At 48.2% G+C, this 24,969-nt stretch overlaps 1 protein-coding gene across 12 annotated transcripts in view; it reads left to right on the plus strand.

Annotated features, from left to right (window-relative positions):
• Positions 1 to 24,969, plus strand: part of Rab11fip3 (RAB11 family interacting protein 3) — a 64,714-nt gene that overhangs the window by 15,319 nt on the left and 24,426 nt on the right. For 9 of the 12 annotated variants that reach the window (XR_013427194.1, XM_078024786.1, XM_078024785.1 and 6 more), the window contains exons 2-4: positions 12,245 to 12,338; positions 17,238 to 17,329; positions 23,439 to 23,650. Coding sequence is in view for 11 of the 12 variants with exons in the window: in XM_078024786.1 (XP_077880912.1) it covers positions 12,245 to 12,338; positions 17,238 to 17,329; positions 23,439 to 23,650 (398 nt within the window). In the remaining variant the exon portion in view is untranslated. Of the gene's footprint in view, positions 1 to 12,244; positions 12,339 to 17,237; positions 17,330 to 19,284; positions 19,527 to 23,438; positions 23,651 to 24,969 lie in introns of those variants that run through there. The other 3 variants (XM_078024792.1, XM_078024791.1, XM_078024793.1) reach the window with 3 other exon arrangements.

Raw genomic sequence — 24,969 nt, forward strand, 5'->3', positions numbered from 1 at the left:
CCTGTGGGACCTAAAGCCCACAGCTCTGCGGTTGGGGCTGCCTGCTGGGGACAGCCCCGGCAGCCTGGCCTGCAGGTAGGAGAGGTGCCACTGACTTTTGTTGCTGAACTGGGTGAGCAGGTGGGTCCTGTGCCCAGCTCCAATTGTACTCTAGAGACAACATCCCTATGGCATTATCCTGTCAGGTGAAGCTCCCTGGCTGGGTGCTGCCTGCTGCCCAGCTCAGGCCCAGCCCAGGTGAAGCATCTTCAGCAGGAAATTTGGGGCATGCTGGGTGGGTGCATGGGCTGTGATTTGGAGAAGCTTTTTTTTTTTCTTCTCAGTCTGGAGCCTTTTCTCTCTGATAAAGGGTGTCATTGTTTCAAAAGGAGCAGAAGGTTGGCTGGGGAACAGGGCGGACTCCGCCCTGACTGTTTTTCTGCTGTTGCTCTTTTGCTCACCCCTCAGGACTGAGCTGCCTGAAGCCCTTCGTGGGTTTCGCCACTGGGAGGACAGTCTTGAGAGAGTAGGTAGAGAAGAATCGCTTTTCTGTGAAGGGGTGGTAGCGTTTGCTGGGCAGTCCCGAAGCAGAGAAGTGATCTCGGAAGGAATTTTGCATCCTTGCTTGGTCTCAGGTAGCATGTGAGTGGCCCCTGTGGGCAGGAGGTCGGGATCTACCTGCTCCCTGCCAGGTGGTCATTGAGCAAAAAGGGCAGCAGGCTATCATCTTTTTTGGGGGGGCTGCAGTTCCTGGGAGTCGAAAGTCACTCTGCAAGCTCTCTCCCTGCTCCACCCACATTCTCAACCCATCTTTCTTTCTCATGTGTTTACAAAGTTGTTTTCATTGTGGTGTTACCTGGCCTGCTTTACTAAAATCCAGGAAAAACAAATCCAAAATTCTCTTGCTGTTGTAGATGAAAAGCCCTTTCATGAGGTTTGTCCCTATCAGCACAGCTGCCCCTGTCCCTGATGACACAGCTCTCCTTGGATGGTGAGGAGAAAGAGAGCATGAAGTACCTGGACATGTCCATCTTGTGCCTAACTTTTTTTTTTAATATATATATTTTTAGTTGTAATTGGACACAATACCTTTATTTTATTTGTTTTTATGTGGTGCTGAGGATTGAACCCAGGGCCTTGCATGTGCTAGGTGAGTGCTGCACCACTGAGCTACAGCTTCATCCTCTGAGCCTAACTTTTTTTTTTTTATTTGATCTTTTTTTTTTTTTAGTTGTTGATAGATCTTTATTTTATTTATTTATATGTGGTGCTGCGAATCAAACCCGTTTAGCCCCAGCCCCTGTGCCTAACTTTTAAGCCTCCTTCTGGGAGCCCTCCTTAGGACCTTTCTACATTTCTGCAGAAGCATCAGTTAGGTTCAGTCAGTAGTAGGTGCTAGCTCTCCTAGGCTAAGAGTCCTACAGGGGAATCTCTGAGCATTTGCACTGTGTGAATCAAAAACCTCTTCTCTTTGGTTAGCTGCTGCCTTTCTTATAATAACAAGAAACTTAAAAAGGAAAATAAAAGGGGCTGGGGCTGGGGCTCAGTGGAAATGCATTTTGCCTGGCATGTGTGAGGCACTGGGTTCAATTCTCAGTACCACATATAAATAAATGAAATAAAGGTCTATCAACAACTAAAAAAAAAAAAAAAACAAAGAATGATGGAGAAAATAAAAATTCTGTCTAGCATTGTTAATCTCTTCAGCCTTCTAGCTTTTAAATTATTTATTTAAGACAAAACCAGAGTCATAATTAATTTACAGCTTTACCCTAGTTTAAATCAATTGTGAGTACCTCTCGAGGTCAGTATCTTTACTTCTTTTCCTTTTTTAGAGGGAGTTACTGGGGACACTTAGCCACTGAGCCATATCCCCAGCCCTATTTTGTGTTTTATGTAGAGACAGGATCTCATTGAGTTGCTTAGTACCTCACTTTTTCTGATGCTGGCCTTGAACTTGCAATCCTCAGCCTCTCAAGTCGCTAGGATTATGGGTGTGCGCCACTGTGCCCGGCTGCCAGTATCTTTTTTTCTGTCTCATAATTTTAATGGCCAAAGAGTTTCTCCATTACATGAACAGACATGCTTGAATGTATTTGGTCATGATTTTGTCTTGGCACTTGGATTCCTCTATTTACTGTTACGTTCTTTCTTATAGCTGAGTCTTCCTGCATGATTTGTACTGTATCCTCAAAAATGGAATTGCTAGGGCAATGGGTAGGTAGATTTTGTCAGGGTGGGATTGGGGATTGAGCCCAGGAGATAGGGTCTCACTAAGTTGCTTAGGGCCTCACTAAGTTGCTGAGGCTGACCTTCAATTTTGGATCCTCCTGACTTATCTTCCCAAGTCACTAGGATTATAAGTGTGTGCCACCACGCCCAACTCAGTTTTTGAGAAATCTTTTAATTTTTATTTTTTGCATTGCTAGGAATGGTACCCAGAGCCGCACACATGCCAGGCAAGTTCTCTCCCTCTGAGCCTCACACCCAGCCCCAGTGCCCACTTTTCAGTAAAAAGGGACAGACAGGGGCCTCAGATATCTGAGGAAAGCCTGAATCAAGGAAGACAGGAAAGAAAAAGAGGCAGCCAAAGCCACTGAAGGGAACAGAGTCAGTGCAGAGAGCAGAAAAAAGCGTGGAAAGTAAAAGCAGATTCATACCATCAGGAAGGTTAGAGATGACAGTACATTCAGAGAACTGGAATTAAAAGGAAAGTAAAGTATCTAGCCAGGTGTGGCAGCCGTGCCTATTACCCCTGCTGCTCAGGAAGCTGAGGACGGATGGCTTCAAATCCAAGGCCAGCTAGGGCACCTTAGCAAAAATTGTCTTAAAGATAAAAAGTGCTGGGGAGGAGCTGGGGTTGTGGCTCTATGGTAGAGTGCTCACCTAGCACATGTAAGGCCCTGGGGTTCGATCCTCACAACCACATAAAATTAAGTAAAATAAAGGTATTGTGTCCAACTACAACTTAAAAAAAAAAAAAAGTGCTGGGGATGCAACTCAATGGTAGAGTCCCCCTGGGTACAATCCCTAGTACCAAAAAAGGAAGAGAGCAAGTATGAATCCTGATGCATGACCTTCAGCTTACTTGCTCTAGTGGGTGTGTGAAGCAGACTCCATGAGGGTTAAGGCTTCCTCTGGACTCTGTCCAGGGCCCCTGAACCCCAATGTGGCCTGCACTGAAGTCAGCAGCCTTCAGCAGGCTGTCCTCACTCAGGCTTGAGGGATAAGCTTCTGCTATTTTCCTCTCTAGCTCTCTAGACAGCTAGGTATAGAAAGCCACCTCTTAGGGGAAGCTAAGGTCCTCTATCTTTGGTATCCAGCTTTCAGAAGTTCCCAGGTCAGAGTGGTAGTATTTCTTTACTTCGTTTTCTTCCTGATATGAGAATGTAGGTCAGCCTTCCCTAGTGAGCATGTGGCAGGGTATCCATCTATTCTTAGGGAGATCCTCTGCCATGAGAACTTAGAAGCATGTATGCCTTTAACCTTGACTTAAATCTCCTTGACTTGGGTTTTTTTAAAATTTAATTAAAAATTTTTTCTTTTAATTTGTTGATAAACCTTTATTTTATTCCAAGGTGCTGAGAATTGAACCCAGTTCCTCATACATGCTAGGCAAGTGCGCTACTGCTGAGTCACAACCACAGCCCTAATTTGCCAAGGCCAATGTCTCGGCTTGGCACCAGAATCACGAGGCACTCACAGCTTTGTAGGTTCAAACAGCAATTCTTTATTCCAGCTCTCACACCACCTCCACACAGGTCCAGGGGCAAACGCGTTCTGCCGTCTACCCGCACAATCCATCTACTCCACGAGGCTCTCTCCAAATCCCATTTTAATCTCACGAGAACTCAACGGGAACAAGCAGCAGGAACACCCTAATCCCAGCAATAATCTTCAACTTCCAACTTCCCTAAAACCCATTATCTTAAACTGGCAACGCCTTAAACTCAAGGAGCCGGTTACTTCCTCAAACCTGATCAGCTCTAAACCCGGATCTGCCTTGGTCCTTGAGCAAGGTCACCTTATTAAAGTATGCATGCAATGTCCCATCGAATGTCCTCTAAGCAGCATGGGGTACGCTTGGCAAGGAAATTTCGATGCGTCATTCCTACTTGGTAATGGCCCTCAGCACTAATTGTTTTTTAATATTTATTTTTTAGTTGTAGTTGGACACGATATCTTTATTTTTATTTATTTTTTATTTTATGTGGTGCTGAGGATTGAACCCAGTGCCTCACACGTATCAGGTAAGTGCGGTGAGCCCCAGCCCCAGCCCCAACAACTTGAGTTTTACAGTAAGCATCACTAAAATGTTTTATTAAATATCTTTGCAGCTGGGTGCAGTGGTGCACACCTGTAATCCCAGCTGTTTGGGAGATGAGGCAAGAGGATTGCAAGTTCAAAGCCAACCTCAGAAAAAGCAAGGCACTAAGCAACTCAATGAGACCTTGTCTCTAAATAAAATACAAAATAGGGTTGGGGTGTGGGGGTATGATTCAGTGGTCGAGTGCCCCTGAGTTCAATTCTTTGTACTAGGGGGTAAAAAAAATCTTTGCAGGCTGGGTGTGGTGTTGCACACCTGTAATCTCAGTGACTCAGGATGCTGAGGCAGGAGGATTGTGAGTTCAAAGCCAGCTATAGTGATTTAGTGAGGCCCTAAGCAGTTCAGTGAGACCCTGTCTCTAAATAAAATACAAAAAAAGAGGTAGGGATCTGGCTCAGTGGTTAAATCCTGAGTACCAAAAAAAAAAAAAAAGATGCCTTTCTCCTTTGCCTCCAGTGCAGGTAGAATCCAGAGGTGCTCTACCACTCAGCTACTCCTTAGCCCTTTTTATTTTTATTTTGAGACTAGGTCTTACTAAGTTGTTGAGGCTGGCTTGGAACTTGCCATCCTCCTGCCTCAGCCTCCCAGGTAACTGGGATTATAGCATGGCAAACATCTTTGCATTTTTAAGAATACTGCAGTTATCTCTGTTAGAATGAACCAGCCAGCAACGCCTCCCCACTCAAGCTGAACTTGTCAGCACTACAGATATTCACATCACTAATCAACCTTTAGAGCTCAGCCTATAGGAAAAATTGTCTATTCTTGCTGCTGTGGCATTTGAAACTAACTACTGCTTTCATGACTGTCACAGGAAAGTCAGAATTTCATGACTTCAGACTGTACAAGTACTAATAGCAGAAAGACTACCTTGTTTGTGGGCTCTGCGCTGTGTGGGAGGGAATTGGCATTGCTGCACATGGGGTGTTTAAATTGATGCAGACAAGAAGGACCCCTCCTCTTGCCCAGAGGGGTCCCTTAGAGTTGGGAGGCTTCGGGGAAGAGGAGCAGTGGCTTGCCTGGACCCAGGGAGGAGTTTTGGCCATCCAGAGAGGGTTTCTTCCTCAGGCCGAGTCTGCTCTTCCGAAAGCTATCTGTTGATTCATTCCACAGTGGGCATGGGGAACCCAGCGTCATGGACAGGAGATTGGGACTGGATGGTAATCTGAAGGAAGTGAATTTACAAAGCCAAGTTTTCCTCCAAGGTCTAAATCAGTTAAAATGCAGTTCCGTTCCAAGATTTTTGTTTGCAGGAAGCTGGAGTGAATGTCCCATTTTTATGATCTAACAGAGAAATGCGTATGCTATGCAAGCACTTTACACACACATGTCCTTTCTCTTCTGAGCTTTCTCCTCCTAGTTTGGTCTACTGAGCTATGTAGTTCTGTGATTTAAAAAGTCGTTGTTTTAAAAAGTGGACGTTTTTCATGTGTGAAAGTGGAGACAATAAAACACAGACATCATATGTTATTCTTCCAATATAACTATTTAAGTCTATTTCTGATAGCTAAGCATTTACTTTTTTAAAAATGACATACAGGGGCTGGGGATATAGCTCAGTTTTCCTCGCATGTACAAGGCCCTGGGTTCAATCCCCAGCACCAAACAACAACAACAACAATAACAACAACAACAAAAAAAACCCATACCATTATAACATCCAGAAATAAAATAATTCTTTAATGTTGTCATGGTTTTGCCAGTGCTGCCCTTTTGCTGCTCTTATCCAGAGTGCCACCTTGCAGGTGCTTCTGTTCTTTCCACACTGCCGTACTCCTTGCTTAGTCCCAGAAGTGATGCTGACTCACACTGAGAATAACAGCTTTGTGCATTTAAGATACTTCAAAGTTGCTTCCACAGGTGTTCATGAAGAACCAGTTATTATATACCTTTCCTGTCTCCTAAGTGCTTGTGAGTTTTGAAAATGGTATGAATCTTGTCTTTGCTTATTTGTCGGGATGGTTTGGATTTGCTCTCCTGGAGTCTTAAGTGAGGACAGCTGGAATAGAGTGCATGAACTCTCCTCAGGTGCAAGGGCAGCTGGGCTGCCTGCCCGGAGAGCTCAGGAACCCTGGGTGTGAGCTTGTCTCTCTGGTGTTCATTGGGGTTTGTTAGCTGATGCAGCTCAGGTGTCTCATCATGCTCTCTGTGGACCAGCAGGGAAACCCCACTGTACATGCCTAGCTGCTCTGCAGCCTTTTAGAAAGAAGTATACATGCCAAAAGTAGGTGAACTTCAACCAGGCTTTTGAGAGTTGCCTCTGCCACTCTAAGCAGATCCAGTGTGGCCTGGGAATGGTGGAAGGAGCCCCTTGGCTTCTCAGGTACTTTTGTTGAAGATGTGGTGCATGTGTGATAAGGAGAGTAACCCAGGGTGGGGGTATCTCCCTGTATAGGGTGCTCTCCACAGCTGCTCAGCCTGCTCTTGGCGTTCTAGGGAACTTTGGCTGGGAGCTGTGGTTCCTTCCGTCCACATCTGTGTACAGCCTGTGCAGTTCCTTAGTACGCTTTTCATTGCCATTCCCGCCCTGGTGGTGATTCTGAGGGCCCTGGGCCCACTTGCTGGGAGGTGTGGGCTTGCTTGGACCACTTGGGTTTGTGCCTCCAGGCTGATTTTTCTGGCTGTGCTGGATTTTGCAGGACTGGGTGGATTGTGTTATTTCTCACAGTCTGATTGGAGTGTTTTGGCTTTGGAAAATTAGAAACCAAATCATCAGATATGTGGAAATTGTTCTATCCTCTACAGCATGAAGAAAGTGTAGTTAAAATAGACCCTTAAAAGCATACGATTTGATTCATCCTTGATCATTTAATATGGTAACTAAAGGACCTACTGCTAGTTATTGTTTAAAGAGTATTTGGTTTGGGTTTCAGAATGAACACTGCTAGCAGCTTTGTGTTGGTAATTCTAGGGAATCTCGAGAAATGAATGGCCAGTGTGGGTTCTGATTAGATGACTGTCCAGTAATCAGCAGGACTTTGTGGAAACCTTGTGTGCTTTAGGCTTTCCTGAGATAAGAAGTTAGGCTATTGATAAGGAGCTCTGGTTATTTTTTTTTCTCCCAAGAAATCAGCTGATAAATGGACTTTGGAGCTTAGTGTCATGCTAATGAGCAGAGCCCTGTAGTCAAGGGATGATTGCCTCATTTTGCCATTGCTGAAGGAGACGGGGGACTTTGGCCTGAGAGCTCATACTGTTGGGACCAGTCAGGTCTGACTTGCTGTTGTACATGATGATGGTGGTGGGAGGGCTGGATGTAGTAACTGGTTCCCTGGGGTCTCCTTTCCTGGAGTCCTTGAGTCTAGATCTCCCGGGGTTATGCCTAGACTCTGTCTGGGCGCTGTCTGTCTCTGCTGTCTCTCTCTGCTGTCTCCATGGCATCTGCTGGGTCCTGAGAAGGACAGTGGTGTGTGCACTAATATCTTCTGTCTTCTTTTCCTGCATGTCCCCATGGGGCTGCCTTTCAGGGCCTGTGCTTTGCCCCCTGGGGCAGTCCCTCTAACTGGACTTGTACAGTACTCCTTTAATTCCTTGTGCACCCGTGGCTGTCCTTGGCTATGAGTCCCGACTGCTCCTGATACCTGTCCAGCCTGTGCAAAGCAAGCAGGATCATGTACCTGCCCCTCCCTAGCCCAGTAGTTGTGTTGTGCTAGTTGGTTGCATCTGGACCTCACCCCCAGGTTTTGGGGGTATTTCCAAATATTTCAGTAAGTGCATCCATCAAACGTGCTTTGAGTTCTCAAGAGTTTCCACATCTATAGAAATTAACATTATTCCTTGGTATCATCAAATGTTCAATTGGTGTTCTAATTCAGTTGTCTTTGGGTGGAGCATTTTAAATGCACTGTTGGGATCTGACTGTTGTGGAGATCCTCATGTGCTGCTGGGTTGATGAGATTCTTCTGTGAGGTGTTCTTTCATCTTCCCTGACCACTTTGGCCCTGCCAAACTTCTCACAGGCTGGATGTTACTGGCTGTGCCCCTGGCTGCTGAGGCATGTTCTGTCTTTTTCCTCTGGTGGGTGTGTGGCTGGCTGTGATGTCTGTGAGTCCTTGTACTTTGACGATGACTGCTGGTGCTCCCTTACTGTGGAGCAAGGCATGGGTGCCCTCTGGCTCCACCATTCTGTCTTTTTGCTAGCGGGCTGTCAGGAGCTGGCTGGTGCCACCCTCACGTAGCCCAGTGCTGCCCTCACCTGGGACAGGCAGGCTAGACAGGCAGCTCTTTCCTTTGCTTGTTCTCAGTAAGTTCAATGGTATTTATTCTCCAGCAAGCCCCCGACCCCAACATTTTTTTTAATATTTATTTTTTTTAAGTTTTTTTAGGTGGACACAATATCTTTATTTTACATTTATGTGGTGCTGAGGATTGAACCCAGTGCCTCGTGCATGCTAGGCGAGCACTGTACCACTGAGCCACAACTCCAGCCCCCCACATTTTTTTAACATTTATTTTTTTTGTTGTATACAATACCTTTATTTTGTTTATTTATTTGTATGTGGTATTGAGGATTGAACCCAGGACCTCACGCATGCTAGGTGATCACTCTACCGCTGAGCCACAACCCCAACCCAACATTTTTTAGACTGAATAATCAGGGTCTATAACTTGGTGGGTTGGAATGTGCTTGAAGTGTTGTCGCAGTTGTCGCCATTTCTCATCACCTGCCTCAATCTTTTCTGGCTGGTGGAAGCCTCTTGCATGGCTCCTGAGTTCTGTTGGTAGAACCAGCAGCTAGGAGTTTGGTTTCTTTGTGCTTCAGGGTGACAATGGGCACCATGCTTAGCTGGCACAGTTCTAGAGACTCCCAAAGGTCTGGTTTCTTTTGTGGGAAGTGAAACACAAGCACAACAATCTGGGGCTGTTTTGAATGGATAGAACAAAAGTTTTTGTTTATTCTTCTTCCCCCCCCCGCCCTATTTTTAGTTGTAGATGGACAAAATACCTTTATTTATTTATTTATATGTGGTGCTGAGGATTGAACCCTGTGCCTAACGTGTGCTGAGCTACAGCCCCAGCCCAAGTTTCTATTTCTTTAAATAAAGCTGGGCTGAGGATGTGGCTTAAGTGGTAGCGCGCTCGCCTAGCATGTGTAAGCGCTCACCTAGCATGCATGAGGCATTGGGTTCAATTCTCGGCACCGCATAAAAATAAAAAAAAAAATAAAGATATTTAAATAAAGCTGGAGGTGGTGGCCCCCACTTGTACTCCCAGCAGCTTGGGAGTCTGAGGCAGGAGTTCAAAGTCAGCCTCAGTAACTTAGCAAGGCCCACTTAAATAAAGCTGGAGGTGGTGGCCCCCACTTGTACTCCCAGCAGCTTGGGAGTCTGAGGCAGGAGTTCAAAGTCAGCCTCAGTAACTTAGCAAGGCCCTAAGCAACCCAGGGAAACACTATCTCTAAAAAGGGCTGGGGATATGGGATATGGCTTAGCACCCCTGGGTTCAATCCCCATTACCAAAAAAAAAAAAAAGTGATGCTTAAAATTCAAATTCAGATGATGGGCAGCTGTTATCCAAACATCCTCCAAAGCTCACCCTAAGACTTAGTCAGCAGTATGAGGTGTTGTGTGGCCATCAGCAGATGGGTGAGTCCCGAGGCTGGCCTGGCAGCCCACTCGGCCATAGCAGCATGGGTGTGCCGGCAAGCACTCGGGGTTGTTGTTGCTGCTGGCAGTGGGTGATGCTCCACTTTGCTTCCTCTATGTCCTCACTTCACTTTTGTGCTGCTATTTAAAGGGTTAAACAGCCTTTTCTCTTTGAAATTCAAGAAGCTCACCAGCATAAGTCTTGAAGGGGTCTTTGGGCCTGGGGAGTGGGTCTTCTCCAGGTGCTGGTGTGTTCTTTCTGTCTCTGCTTGATCTTTAATACTGGAGAACTTCTCCAGCAGAGCCTCACATTTGCCTATGCTCCAGTTTTCCCTTCTGCATTTTGCCAGATCCATGTGCTTGCTTCAGTACTTCTCTCTTTCTCTTGAACTTCCTACTGTCTTTTAAGTGTGGAGATCAGGGTGCATGTGAGTTTGTGGAAGCCCTGCCTTGCAGTTCCACATCCCAGAAGGGTCCCTGTGTGCTGCTATCAGCACTCTTCCTCCCTGGGTCCCAGGCAGGGCTGATCTGACTTTCATCTCACTGACTTGTCCTTTCCAAGAATTTCCTTTCATGAAACTGTAACTTGTGGTCTTTCCTGTGGCTTCTCTGCTGGCAAACACTTGGGCTCTGCAGAGTAGCTGGACACAGTGTTGTTGTGGACTCACTGTTCCTTTCTCTGGGGTCATTGTGCTGTACAATGAGCTCATGTTGTACTTTTTAAAGAGACTACCTGCCTAATAGCTCTCAAGGCTGCCAGACCACATCATGTTTCCTGGTGAGGCTCGGGGATTTCTCCTCATCTCCAGAGCTTGTCATTGTCAGTTGTTTTGAGATGGGGTTCCTCTGTGTTGCCCTAGCTGGCCTTGAACTCCTGGCCACAAGTGATTCTGATCCTCTGGTCTCAGGTTCCTCAGTAGCTGGGACTTACAGGCACATGACACTAGGCTTGCCTCTGTGTATGGCTTTTCTTTCTTTTCTTACAGTACTGGGAATTGAACCCAGGGACATGCTACCCGTGAGCTACATCTCCAGCCCTTTTATTTATTTTATAATTTTGAGGAAGGGTCTTGCTAAGTTGCCCAGGCTGGCCTTGAACTTGGCTCCTTCTGCTTTAGCCTCCTAAATCACTGTGACTACAGGCATGGACCGCTGTGCCTGGCTATATATGACTTTTTGAAATGTAAGATTTTTTTTATATATATATTCTGGATATAGGTCCTTTACCAGTTATATATAATTTTTAAAAAATATTTATTTTTTTTGTAGTTGTACATAATAACTTTTATTTATTTATTTTTATGTGGTGCTGAGGATCGAACCCAGGACCTTGCATGTGCAAGGCGAGCACTCTACTGTTGAGCCATAACCCCAGCCCCAGTTATATATAATTTTAAGTATGCAAATACTTCTTCTGATCTGTGTCATACCTTCTGGTATTACTAAATGTTGTCCTTTTGTTTTTAGTACTGGGTATATGAATTAAAATATAATATAATATAAATGTATATTTATAATATAAATAAATAAGAAGGCCTGGGGATGTAGCTTATTTATTTCAAGACAGGGTGTCATTAAGTTGCCCAGGCTGGCCTCCCACTTGGGATCCTCCTGTCCCAGCCTCCCAAGTGATTGCAATTACAGGCAAGTTCCACTGTGCCCAGCTAATGTCTTTTTTTCCCCAAATATTTTTTTAGTTGTAGATGGACACAATATTTTTTTACTTATTTTTTTCTGTAAAGTGCTGAGGATCGAACCCAGTGCCTCACGCATGCGAGGCAAGCATTCAGCCATTGAGCTACAACCCCAGCCCCTAGCTAATGTCTTTTGAAGTACAGAAATTTAAAGTTTTGTTGAGATCTGACTTGTCCTTGGCAGCACAGCCTTGTGTTCTTCCTGAAGAGTTGTGCCTTCTGTATCATCCAGGTGTGAACCACCCTGTTATACTTTTGTGAGCCTGATGGATGTCAGGGGTCTGTCCTCCCAGAGACCCAGCACTGCTGGGAGAGCATGTCTGGGTGGTGTGGTTTATGCTCTGCATGAATATTCCAGACCCTTGTAGGAGCAACCTCCTGTCCTTCCTATTGGAGTCTGGCTGTCAGCTCCGAGAGCGAGGATCTTACTTCCATGGTGCAGGATCCTCAAGGACACCATCATCCTGTGGCTGGAGCCACTCATAATGACTTTGGCAGCTACCTTTGCCTCTTCCATCAGAAGCATCAGTGGCTTCTATTTCAGCTCTGTACCTTTCTAGCAAGCTGCTTCTGTGTGGTGAGAGGGTCCAGTGCATAGTGTGTGCCCTCCCCAACTTTAAGAAGGCTGTGGGTAACATATTCTCATTTGGCATTTGCAGGTGAAGGACTTAACTCAGTACTTGGATCCCAGTGGGCTCGGCGTGATCAGTTTTGAAGACTTCTACCAGGGCATCACAGCTATCAAAAATGGAGGTCAGTGGTCCCCACCGTGTCTCCACCGCCTCTCCCCTTCCTGCACTGCCCCATGACCACCCATCCTGTTCCACTCCTTGCCAGGTTCCTTCCTGTTCTTTGCTCTCCTTATCCCCGTCCTCCAGAGTTAACAGTCTAAACTGCTGTCCACAAGGTTAGGAAGCTGCCGACCTTCCCTGAGTTTTTTTGATGAAAAATTTCAGAAATACTCAAGAAGTTGTACAGAAGCACCTATGTGCATTTACAGCAGCATCTGCTGTGTTTTCTTACCATGCCCTCATCTGCATGTCTTTGTCTGGCAATCCATCTATTTAATGGAGAGCACTTCAAGTCAGCATGCTCTGTGCACCCCCTGGACAGCTCAATATCCATACCGGTCCCCACTACTCAGAGTGTGTTTTAAGGCTTTGATGAAGCATCTTGTGCAATGTGCACACCCGAGTGTGCTGGGCTGTGCTCTGACAGAGTTGGACACTCCACAGGCTGGCAGGGCTGCTCTCAGCACTCCTTCTTGCCCTCTCCTGTCTCCTTAGAAAGGCCTTGCCTCTCCTGAGTTTCATATGTGGAAGCACATTGTTCACCGCATGCCTCCTGGTCTACTCTCGTGGCATGTGAGTCTCTGTTGTTCTCCCATGGTGGTTAGTGTCCCTCTGCATGTTGTCCCCACATCTCCATGCTGCTGCAATGGGCATCTGCTCTGGGCTGATGGAGTAAAGCTCTGAGGACCTCTCTGTACAGTCTTTGTGTGGAATAAGTTTTCCCGTCCTGGGAGTAGCTAGCATCAGTAGCCATGTACTGGCGCGAGCCCAGTGTCCTCACAGTGGTCTTGCCACTTTACACTCACCCATTGCCCCACACACTGTCCCTTTAAATCAGACTCCGCAGCTCTGCTGGTACTGTTCCTTCTCAAGCCCCTGTCTCCAGCTGGTGGTCTGGGAACAGCAGTAGGATGTCTCACTCATAGCCTCTGCCCTCGTGCTGCACATGGGCCCATCAGACCTTGGCAGGGGGTGGGGGGTCCATGGTTTTGAGTGTGGTCAGGTTCAGGATGACCTTGGATCTCAGGTCTTTTCAGTAGCTGTCTTGTCTGTCTCTGCCCCATATTCTAGCCTGGCAGTGTCACTAAGGGGCTGGGTTTCCTGAAACCCTGAGTTTGCCCTGTGTCCCATTTTTATCCGGACCTGTGCAGGCACCAGCTTTGCCTTGAGCACACCTTGGTGCTCTAGCAAGGGGGTAAGCCGGTGGGTAGCAGCATGAGGGCTCCTGGGCAAGGCACCGCTTTGATCAGTACAGCAGGCGGGGACCCAGGTGACTGCAAGGCCAGCCCCAGAGCCCTCTTCGTGGAGGGTGGGAGACAGGAAGTGTGATTACCAGAGAGGGACCCTGGCCAGGGTTTGATTTCTTACAGCACCTTGATATTTCTAACAATGTTAAAAGTATTTTATCCATTTCTAATTTAGGTTATCCATGAAAACCAAGGTATCAGATAAGTCTAGTAAACACTTTAAGTCAGCTATTCTTGCAAAAGAAAGAGGAAAAAAAAAAAAGAAAACAGATTTTATTTACTTTGAGACAAAGTTTTGGCAATACTCTTGCCTTAAGCCTGTCAAGTTGCTGGGATTATAGGTGTATGACATGGCTGACTGTGGATTTGCCTCATTGTTATTCTTAAGTAACAGACTGGCCCCGTGCAGGCATCTGGGTTGTTGGTGGTACCTTAACCCTGATTCCCTGGAGCTGGCTATCTGTGGTGGGGCCCTTCGTAGCTCCACCCGAGTAGGGTAGAAGGGTGATGAGTATATGGGGAGGGACCATGGAAGAGACTGTTTCAGCCCAGCCACAAACACGCTTTGCACAATGCTAGTGCTTAAATGGAGTATTTATGTAACCAAAGATTGACTGAGCCACTTCGGAAGACCAGGAGAGGGAGAATGAGGTGGAGTGTGTTAATTGTCATGGGCTGTGCCAGAGCCTCTGTAGAAAAGTCTAGCACTTAAGAATTCATGGGAGGGAAATAAGACAATATATTTCGATGGGGAGTGGTCAGAGCTGCTTGTGCCCTCAGCCTCTCAGCGTGGTCACTTGCTGGCCGTGGACAAGTGTGACAAATGTGTGAGAAGTAGCAGGCAGCAATTGTGACTCCACGTGCTTTCTGTGAGCATGGTAGCTCTTCCTCAAGACTGCTCCTCTCGTCACATACATTATAGTGACCTGTCTGCCTCAGTGGCCTGCTAAATGCTATGCACTGGCCTCTGCTGGTCAGTCACCTTGCCCTGTCTCACAAGGCTGGCAGTGTTCTGTGGTCACATTCCCTGGAAGTCTCAGCACCCTGTTGGCTGTGTGCTATGTGTGTGGCTGGTCAGGGAGAGTCCATACCGGGCTTCCTCTGATTTGGGCAGTTGTACTTTTCAGGTCTCCTGACAAAGTCAAGTCTGGGTGGAATAGTAGCCCCTAGGGAAATGGGTATGAGAAAGAGCTGAGACAATGGCATCGTCTTCTGGATCCTGTTGACATGAACTCAGCCACTGAGCTGTGGGGCTACCTGGGGGCTTGACTTGGGTGACTGGAAAGAACTAATGGTTATATCCCCAGGCCCAAGATGTTGTGCCTTGGGTGGCTAAAGCCCACGTCAGGCTGCAGTGAACTGGCCAGCCCTCTGTCCATCCTTTCCAAGAATGTGGCCCTCTAGCAGGAAGACTACCAGCTTCTGACCCAAGGCTGGCTCCTGGGTCATGTGGGTCTTGAGCCGGCAACTGTGTCTGTCACTATACCACTCATAAAGAAGATTTTGCCAGTGTTCAGGCAGTGGGTGTCCACAGGCGTAGGTGGCCAGGCCAGGCCAGGCCATGTGCTGTGGGATCTTCTCTGTGAGAGAACCAGCCTTAGAATTCCAGCCCAGTCTCAGCACCAGCTTGGTGGGCCTGCTCTCAGAGCTAATGTGGGCTTAGGGAAGGAGCACTAGTGGGACCACAGATGTGGGACATGCTGCTGCTGGGGCTGAGGCAATGGCTTTGCTTCTCTGTGTTTGTGATTTTGAGACTTTGTTTAGATTTCATCAGGGAGGGAGAGTGAAAATATGAACAAGGCAGAGATGATCCTGAAATTATTTCATAGCATGTGTGAAAAAGGAACGAACGCATGATGGCCCAAACTGCCTTCCATGGATGCTTTTCAGACCTTGCCTGGAGCCTGCACAGCTGCCGGCACTGGGGACTCGCAGAGGCTACGTGATGTGTTGACCTAGTTTGCAGGGAAGTGCCAGGAGATTTTACTGTCATGGCTACAGGCCTTGTTTCAGAAACAGTGAGATAGGGAGGGACTTGTTACAAATAGGCCATTGCTCTGGCTCATGTACACCTCAGGCTCTGGAAGAATAAGGGGAATGGGAGTTAGAATTTTTCAATTTTAATTGAACATTGTTTCATTCTTACAGAGATAGCTGATATGAGGATACAAACAATACAAGCTGTGCTCGGGTCTCCCTGGGACTCTGAGGTTGGGTGCCACCCGAATCACGTGTCCAGGTGCTGGAGTGCTGGCTGTCTGAATTTCCGTTTAAGAAGTGCAAGCACTCCAGCATCCAATGGTGGCAACCTGCCAGCAGCAATCTGACCTGTGACCAAGTGTGCAGTCCCGTTGCCCTGGGAAGATGGGCCCTCCTGTGCTGCAGAATTCTAACGGTCCCATCTGTGCCAGCGGCATCTGCGTCATGAGCTTGAGTAGTTCTGCTGCAGCTTGCTACAACCAACTTACACCAGTGTGGGAACCTTGGCCAGTATGGTGGGGGAGGGCTGGGTCTGCCTGAAGAGTCAGGCAAGGCTGGACTTGAGACCTTGTTACTCCTGGCTCCCCAGAGGTTCAGTCATACACCCCAGAATGCTGCATTCAGCCCCAAGAAGATTTGTGGTTCTTGAAAACCACAGAGGACAACAGCATGAGTTGCCACATGTGTGAAGGTTTTAGTTTGCACACTGTCAGGAAATAGTTGTCTTGATTTTCATTGAGAGACATCTAGAAACTGGATGGGGCAGTAGCATGCCCTTCTGCTCCATGGATGCCCATCCTTGCTTCCCCATTAACCCAGACCTTTTGGGTTGTGGCACCTATGTGGTACTCACCCATGTGGTCCAGATCACAGCAGGAACCTTCTTTGGTCCCTCCAGCCTAGCTGCAGGAAGCCATCCTATTTCAGAGCTTCTCCCAGGAGAACTTGGCACTTGAGAGACTCGACTCTGCTTTTTCCATATGTGGCTGGTGTCAGGTGGGTCATGGTGAAGATGCTGAGTGAGTGGTTGATGTGTCTTGACACCAGGAGGCAGAAGCTGCCTTGCTGCCCCTTGCCCTGTGAGTCCTGCTTCTGCCTCAGTTCCCATGGAAGGAGGCTGGCAAGTGCAGTGGGATCCATGTATTTGAAGAGCAGTGAATTCTGTCTGTCCCTCATGAGTTTTGTCTATGAAAGGAAATGTGTATTTTGGAAGATAGTCAAGTAGAAGAGGGGAATGTAAACTGCCTGTGAGTTCAGCTGCAGGATGGGTGTGTCTTGTGCTAGTTCATGGAGCCCGTACCTCCCCTGTCACCAGGGGTTTGGCTCCTAAGTCTGGATTATTAATACCTGGCATTCTGTAGAGTCTGAAGGGCTTGGTGCCTTGCTCTTTTTCTTTGGCAGTGGTCTTTGGTTTTTATGAGGAATGAAGTTGTGCTGTTCTTCCCTGACACCAGTGCCCAGCCTTTGGTGGAACCCCACTTCCTGGGGATGTGGCCTCCAATCTCGCCCTGCTGGCCTCTCCCCTCTTGCTTCCCCCACAGCAAACTCCAGACCCTCCCTACTCCTGACTGTGTGGCACCTTGCACCTCTGGAGGCTCCAGTGGTCTCACCAGTGCTGGGTCTTGTATCCACAGAGTCCAACAGCCAGCTGCCCAGCGTGGTGCCTGCCCAGGATGAGGATTCCTCAACCTGCGCTGATGAGTTCTACGACTTCGTCACCTACGAGGCAAGTGTTGGCCCAAGCCTGATGTGTAGCTTCTTCCTCTTAGTGCTGCGTCCTGTGCCAGGGATGCCCCTTGTGAGGGATAAAGCATGTGTCCCATCTTCGCACCTGGTTGGGGGTATTTGGGTGTTGGACTCTGAACTCTAGGGGCCTTTCACTCCCCACACTATTCCTGGGCTCTTGCAGGAGTTTCCCTTGGGCATCTATGGAGCAGAGGTTGGGTGAGCTGTCAGGGCTCTGTGGTGACAGCACTGTCACCCTCTGCATGCAGTAGAAGTCTGGAAGATTTGAAGAACTTTCAAGCAGTGTTTATGTTTGGGGACATTTGACTTAACACCTGCGTCCTGCTCCACTGTTCTCCACCTCCTGCTCCCAGGTGTATCCAGGGTAGTCATGATGATGTGTCTCCTTAACTGTGGGTCCCTTGTTGCCAACATAGCTAGGGACGTCACGGTGAAGAAAGATCCTGTAAGCATGTCCAGGAGGCAGGAGATCTGGTAGCTAGGTCTGGAATGCTTGCTTCATTTATTCATTTATTTATTTTCAGTATTGGGAAATTGAACATGTAGCCTCATGCATGTAGGCAAGCACTCTACCTACCACAGAGCTATATCCCACCCCTTTTAAAAAATTTTATTTTGAGACAAGTTGCTGAGGCTGGCCTCGAACTTAGGATCTTCCTGCTTCATCCTCCTACGTAGAATGTTTTCAATACAAAAATACATGGAGCCTATAGTCCCAGCTGCTCAGCAGGCTGATGTGGGAGGAGGATTGCTTGAGCCCAGGGTTTGAGGGCAGCTTTGGAAACATAGTGAAACCCTATCTCCCCAAGGAACAACATGGAGTTAACCTAAGCCCTCCAGCTGTGCCAGAGAGGCTGGAGGTAGCAAGCACTAGCCCTAGTCAGCCCTCTGCAGCTTGCTAAGGCAGCAAACAGGCTGGACTTTGAACCCGTGCTCTGAGCCTCAGCTCCCTTGTCACATGATCAGTTTTAGGTTTACTGAATGGAACCAACAGAAGCTGTCCATTTGTGTGCATCCTTCTGCCCACGAATGTCTCACATTGGTGGGCCTGTGCTGGTACCTAGTCACTAACGAGGAGGACACAGCTGCCTTTGTGTTGTGCTTTCTGTGGTTCTGACCAAGCAAGGGTGTCCTGCCAGGCCTCCTCCTCCTATAGTACCTTGGAGCTTGAGCATAGTGTGTTGGCTTCTCAGTCCTGGGTGTTTGCGTTTCTCCATGTCTTGCTTTTAGGGGTTTCCAGGTGTGATTTTCAGAGGAGCAGCACTAAATACCACTGTGAAACTTATGAAAAGCATCTACTCTTAAAAGAATGGAAAGCTTGCACATCACATAATCATAAAAGTCTCACATGCTTTTTGAGTGCAGAAGGGCGTTACTTCCATTGACTGTGCTTGAAGCCTTGCTCCTGGTCATCTGCAGGGATCAATAAGCTTTGCCTGGTCTTCTGAAAATGACTCCAGTCAGAATGGAGTTTTCTAACTGGGAATATTGTGTGCTTTAGCCCAGTGCCTATGGGGTACAGTTGCAGTTGGCTACTCAGGAGCTGCAGCTTCCCCGGAACCCTTGGGCTTGGGCCTGTAAAGGAGGAGGCCATTCTCATGGGCAAGTCAGGGAGGTGGGGCTGATATTGCCCAGATTGGTCTGGGAGGGAAGCTTGTCTTAAGTCTTTCTAGAAGGGCAGTGGGCAGTTTCAGAGAGGAGAGGCCTCCCCAGATGACAAGATCTCCCAGAGGGGTCCTGGCCATGCTTCCTAGGTGCTGCCTCCTACTTGCTGGGGCCTTAGAGAGGTGATGGAAATGTGTCCTTAGTACAGACTGTTATCAAAGCGTAAAACAAAAGCCGCCTGTTTTGGGCCCTGACTGTTTGTTACAGCCAGCAAGGACATCTCCTGGACTTTGCCTCTCCCTTCCTGGCCTGGCCAGCACCAGCGATGGGCTTAACAGAGCGTGTCTGGGAGCAGTTAGGTTGTCTCGTATGCTGTGATGTGGCTTCCAGCAGGCACACAGGTTTTGCAGCAGCCCAGCATGAGTAGCAGATAGAAAGACCACACTGAGTGGAGAGAAAACAGCAACTTGGTCCATGCGGAGGTGCGGTTGGGAGGCTGCCCTGCCTGGCACACCCTCCCTGGAGCCCGTGCACAGAGTCAACCCTGTGAAGGTACCGGCTAATATCTGAGGGTAAGAGGCGATGTTGCTGTGTACTGTGCCCAGAATTCAGCGTCTCATGGAGGAGGAAGGTTCAGGGAAAAAGGAGCCGTGACCTGGATTGGGGGGAGCCACCCGCAATGGCCTTGGACCATCCATCTTCAGCTTAGACAGTGTACTAAATCGTGAAATTTTCTAAGAAGTGCTTTGGATTTTTCAAGTGAGTTAGTAATAGAAGTTGTTGGCATAGACGTGCTGGCTCCTGGGCCAAGCTGGGTCTGTCTGCTGGCAGGTGTGGTGTGACCAGGGGTGCTGTACGTGGGGAGCGTCCATGGCTGTGGTAAGCAATATGCTCCAAGATGCTCCATTGCCTCTCTGGAGAGGCCTCTAGGAAACCAACTTGCTTCCTGGTTCACTGAGTGTGTGTCTGAGATATGCTGCAGTAGCTGGCTGTAACCATACATCTTGGCAGGGAAAAACTGGGTATTCCTGCCCTCCCAGCTCTCGGCCTCCTGCCTGACTGGGCCACTTCCTATGCCCTCCCTGGATTTCCTGTTTCTGACTCAGAGGCTCTTTACTATCCCTGCAGGAAGACCCAAGTGCTCACAGCAGTGCTATGTGGACAAGACCAGCAAGACCCTGTTGGTGCCTTGTTTGGAACAGATAGAGGGACAAGTTTGAGCTGAATTGACCTGTCACATGCAGGGCTGGGCCACCCAGTGGTAGATATTGCTTCAGGCGCCAGAGCCTGAGGCTGGGCAGCGGCCACCCTCCTGGGTCTGTCTGAAAGGTGGGAGGCCACCTGGCACATGGTGTCCCTGCCAGGCTCACAGGGCAGTCAGAGTCTGTAGCACTGTGCCATTGTCCTGTGTTGGGATGGTGCTATCTGTTCCATGCTGCCCTGACCGAACTCTCTGTGACATGAGCAGCTTCCAGCGCCTGGGCCTCCCTCCCTCCCTGGAAGGAGAAGTGCCTGGTTCCCACTACGATCTGCATTTGAGGAAAGAGCGCTGGCTTGTCCTTACGATGTCAGGGTGATAGGTGAGGAGCAGGGTCCACAGGGCCAGGGACAAGCACAGGGCTCTCTAGAAGTGTTTGGCTTTCTAGAGGGCCCACCTTGAGGTAGAGACTGCTGCTTACAGGAAGCCAGTTCTGTGGGTTTCTGGTTGGGATCTGACCTCATGGTTCTTGCTGCTGAGGGTCAGGTGTGTAGCTCTGTCTGCTCCCCTGTTCCAGGACTCAGTGCTTGGTGCTGGCTTCAGAGGACTATCCTTGTGACCAGGGGTAATGGTCTTTTTGGTGGGGAGCACTGGAAATTTAACCCAGGAGCACTTCACTACTGGGCTACCTCCCAGTTCTTTTTATTTTAATTTTGAGATAGGGTCTTCCTAAGTTGCTTAGGACCTTGCTAACCTGCTGAGGCTGGCCTCAAATTTGTGATCCTCCTACTTCAGCCTCCCAGATTGCTGTGATTATAGGCATGTACCACCATGCCCTGCAAGTGGGCAACATTCTTTTGGAAAATTTTCATTAAATACTGAAGAGCTGAACCTGCTCTTTTGTTAATAATCACATTTTGACAAATCTAAGGAGGGTTTTTCAAGTGCTGGTGGGTGAGTTTGTAGCTGCACCTATGAGTACTGTTCTGCCAGCAGCTCTCCTCAGGTATTGTCAGAGGCTAGAGTTAGGCTTTGTGTCCTTTTCTGGTGCTGTCCCCCAGGGGCTGGCCTCTAGCAGGCCAGCCCAGAGCCCTGGCCAAGTGGGGTCCTAGCCTGCCTTGTTTGGAGGGAGCTACTCAGGGCAATGAATGGAACTGGAGTTGACACCTTGTAAGGTGACTTTTTTTGGGGGGGGGGTGGAGTAGGGGGGATTGAACTCAAGGATACTCAACCGCTAAGCCTCATCTCCAGCCCTATTTTGTATTTTATTTAGAGACAGGGTCTCCCTGAGTTGCCTAGTGCCTCGCTATTGCTGAGGCTGACTTTGAACCTGGGATCCTTCCATCTCAGCCTCCAGAGCTGCTGGGATTACTGACCTGTACCATGCCTGGCCTTAAGGTGACATTCTGGTTTTGGATTTCAAAGCAGATTCTTCCTATGGATTCCTTAGATTTTTGGTGTGTGTGTGTGTTTTTTTTTTTTTTTTTTTTTTTTTTTTGTTATTTTAGTTGTTGATAGACCTATATTTTATTTATTTATATGTGGTGCTGAGAATCGAACCCAGTGCCTCACACATGCCAGGCAAGTGCACTATCACTGAGCCACAGCCTCAGCACCCCTTAGTTTTTTTTTTTTTTTTTTCCCAATGCTGGGGATTGAACTCAGGGCCTTGTACATGCAAGGCAAGTACTCTACCAACTGACTGCGCTATATCCCCAGCGCCCCCTTAGTTTTTTTTTTTTTTAATGAATTAATTTTCTTAGATTCTGGAGAAGGTTAGGTTTCCCTTGAAAACTTGAGGATGTAATCTGACACCCAGAGTTGCATATTCCATGTTGTTCCCTATCTTAGTCTGGCTTTCTACCCTCTAGAGACTGGTACCCTCTCACATTAATTTCTGTGCTTTAAAAAGCACCTGCCTGTATTACCTGCACCCCTTTGAGGTGGCTGCCTCAAGGCTCTAGGTTGAGTCCCATGGCTTTCAGTGGTGGGTGAGGATGGAGCTGGGTTTCCCACTGGCCTAAAGGCCCAGGCCTGGTCTTGAGATGAAGCTCCAAAGTTCAGTGAGTCCTTTGGGTAGTCCTTGATGTCTTATCCTCTTGTGATACCAGATCTGGGGTTTAAAGTGCACCTTTTTCCTGCTAAAACTGGAGCTTTTCTGAAGTCTTACTTATTTACAAATCATTAACCTCAGATTGTGAGCATGAAATAAAAGCTGGATACTGCTCCTGACCTGCAAGTGCATTTTAATGAAAATTGAGATTGAATTCCATTTGATTTGAAAATGTCCCCTTAATGATTCTTTAGTTTTAAGTTCATTTGTACAGACTATGGATGTTATTGTCTGCTGTATGCCAAGCCCTATACTAGGTGTTGGTAAGAGTAAAAACAGACATGGCCAGTGAAAAGCAGATGTTCAGCTAGAAGCTGGTGAGTTTTTAGACGCTAACCCTTGACTGCATACCAGAGTAGCAGTCTGGACATAACAGCAGTTGATGGTGACTCTCCAGTGAGGTCCCTTCTCACACCACTGGATGTGAACTCCTCAGTCGTGAGCAGCCCTCATGTCAGAAGCCACAGGAGGGCTCTGCTGGGCTTCACCTGTGCTGTTGAGATACTTTGCATCTGTCTTATGCATGCTTATTTAACTGACTAAAAATGACTCCCAAGTAGGGCTGGGGTTTTGGCTTAGTGATAAGCGCGCTTATCTAGCATATATGAGGACCTGGGTTGTATCCCAGTACAACCAAAAATGTTTGACTCCAAGTGTTTTTGTCTGCTCTTATACATGTTTCTATTTTTTTTTTAAATTAAAAAAAATATGTTCCAGGAGCCATGGCACACGCCTATAATCCAGCCTCTACAAAGGCAACAGGATGGGAAGTTCAAGGCCAGCCTGGGTAACTTGGCAAGACCTGATCTCAGAAAAAAAAATAATAAAAGGGCTAGGGCAGCACAGTGGTAGAGCACCCCGGGTTCAATCCCCAGAACCACTTACATACACACAAAACCCAAAGCCAAAAATTCCCCAGAATGGAAGAACTGTGGTACTGGGATGTGGCTCAGTGGTGGAGTCTGTGCTTACCTTTATTGCCCCCGCGTCCCACCCCACCCCACCCCCCCGCAAAAAAAAAAAAAAAAAAAACAGAACCCGACTCCAATTCTGTTTTATAAACTATCATCTCTATCTAGAGAAGTGCTTTGAACTTCTGCTGGGCCTGTATGTCCTCTGCAGCAGTGTCACCTCTCAGCCCAGGCTGATCTGTCTGTTGGTGTTCTTTTCCAGGCCAACGAGGTGACGGACAGTGCGTACATGGGCTCAGAGAGCACCTACAGCGAGTGCGAGACCTTTACTGATGAGGACACCAGCACCCTGGTGCACCCTGAGCTGCAGCCTGAGGGGGATGCTGACAGCGCTGGTGGCTCAGCTGTGCCCTCTGAGTGCCTGGACGCCATGGAGGAGACTGACCATGGTGCTCTACTGCTCCTCCCAGGCAGGTGTGTGCCCACTGCACCCCCTAGGGGACTGCCAGCTGGGCAGATATGGTTCATGGATCGTGCTGCCCGGTGGTGCCTGCCTGTCATCACAGAGCCACCCTGCTGCACAGTCTCTTGCACTGCCTCCTTGTGGGAGGTGCTTCTCCTGGCAGTGAATGGCCTTGGCTTCGGTGTCTCAAAAGACAAACCCTGACTTGGTCTCCTATGTCTTGTCAGCACACTTCTTCGGAGCTGGACAACACAGTGCTCATCAGATGTCTTTTTGGCACCCTATCCATACTACCTGTTCTGATCCCCTGCCCTGCCCCCAGGGTGTCCCAGTTATCCTGTGTTAGAAATTTTTGGGGAATGGCCAGGGTGCTAGGAAAAGGAAGGGCCAGCCCACATAGACCCTGGAAACAACCCTGTCTCACCCCTCACTGCTGGGAGCCAACACAGCTAGCAGCCCAGAGCATCTGCATTGTTTTTGCTTCTTTTACCTCTCCTCATTTTCAGCATTCATCAGTGTGCACAGCCCAGCTCAGGTGTTACAGTGTTGCTGGTGTGCAGCCCTGAGTACCCATCCAGCTGGCTCTTCAGAGTGAAGAGCTTGTCCTGTGGGAAGCCCACGCCCTCACCAGGGTGCCGCCAGCCTCCTCCTGGGCATGTTTCCTGCACAGCAAGCCCTGCCATCTCACCTATATGCATGCACGCAGGGGTCCCTTGTAAGCACCCATCTTCTTTGATCTAACCTTGAGTTTTGAGACGCATTTCATTTTGGGGCATAGGCATCTATCATTTGTTCCTTATCATTAGGGGATCCCATCCCACTGGACCAGTTTGCCACAGTTTTTAATCTGATGGAATGTCAAGGGAGTTAAGTTCCTTCCTATTTCCAGCTTTGAGAGTTAAGTTGCTGTGGGCACTGTGTGTCTTGTGGCCTGTGTGTCCCTGGAAGCACTATGGTGGGTCACTAGGGGCACATACTGCAGTTTTGAAGTTCCCACAGCTCCAGCAGTCACGGGCAGCTCACAGATGGCTGTGAGTCCCACTGTTCTCTCTCGCCTGAGCTCTTCCCACAGGGAGCCTGCAGCTCTGGGGCAGCAGTGGCGTAGCCCAGAGTCTGGGAGGCTGTGCACCTCTTCCTAGGGTTAGTGCCCCCTTGAGCTCCTCTTCTGTGAAGCACCCACTTGTTTGATGTCAGCAGGCTTCTGTGAGAGGCCAGGTGGTCTCTGGCAGTGGGGGAGCGTAGGCAGGTGTGCCATAGCTACTATCTGCAGAAGTAGCCATGGTAGGGTGTGGCCTGCCTTGACTGTCAGGTGGGCTCTGTTGCCTCAGAG

This window comes from Ictidomys tridecemlineatus, chromosome 10 (assembly GCF_052094955.1).
Source record: "Ictidomys tridecemlineatus isolate mIctTri1 chromosome 10, mIctTri1.hap1, whole genome shotgun sequence".
Classification (NCBI taxonomy): Eukaryota; Metazoa; Chordata; class Mammalia; order Rodentia; family Sciuridae; genus Ictidomys; species Ictidomys tridecemlineatus.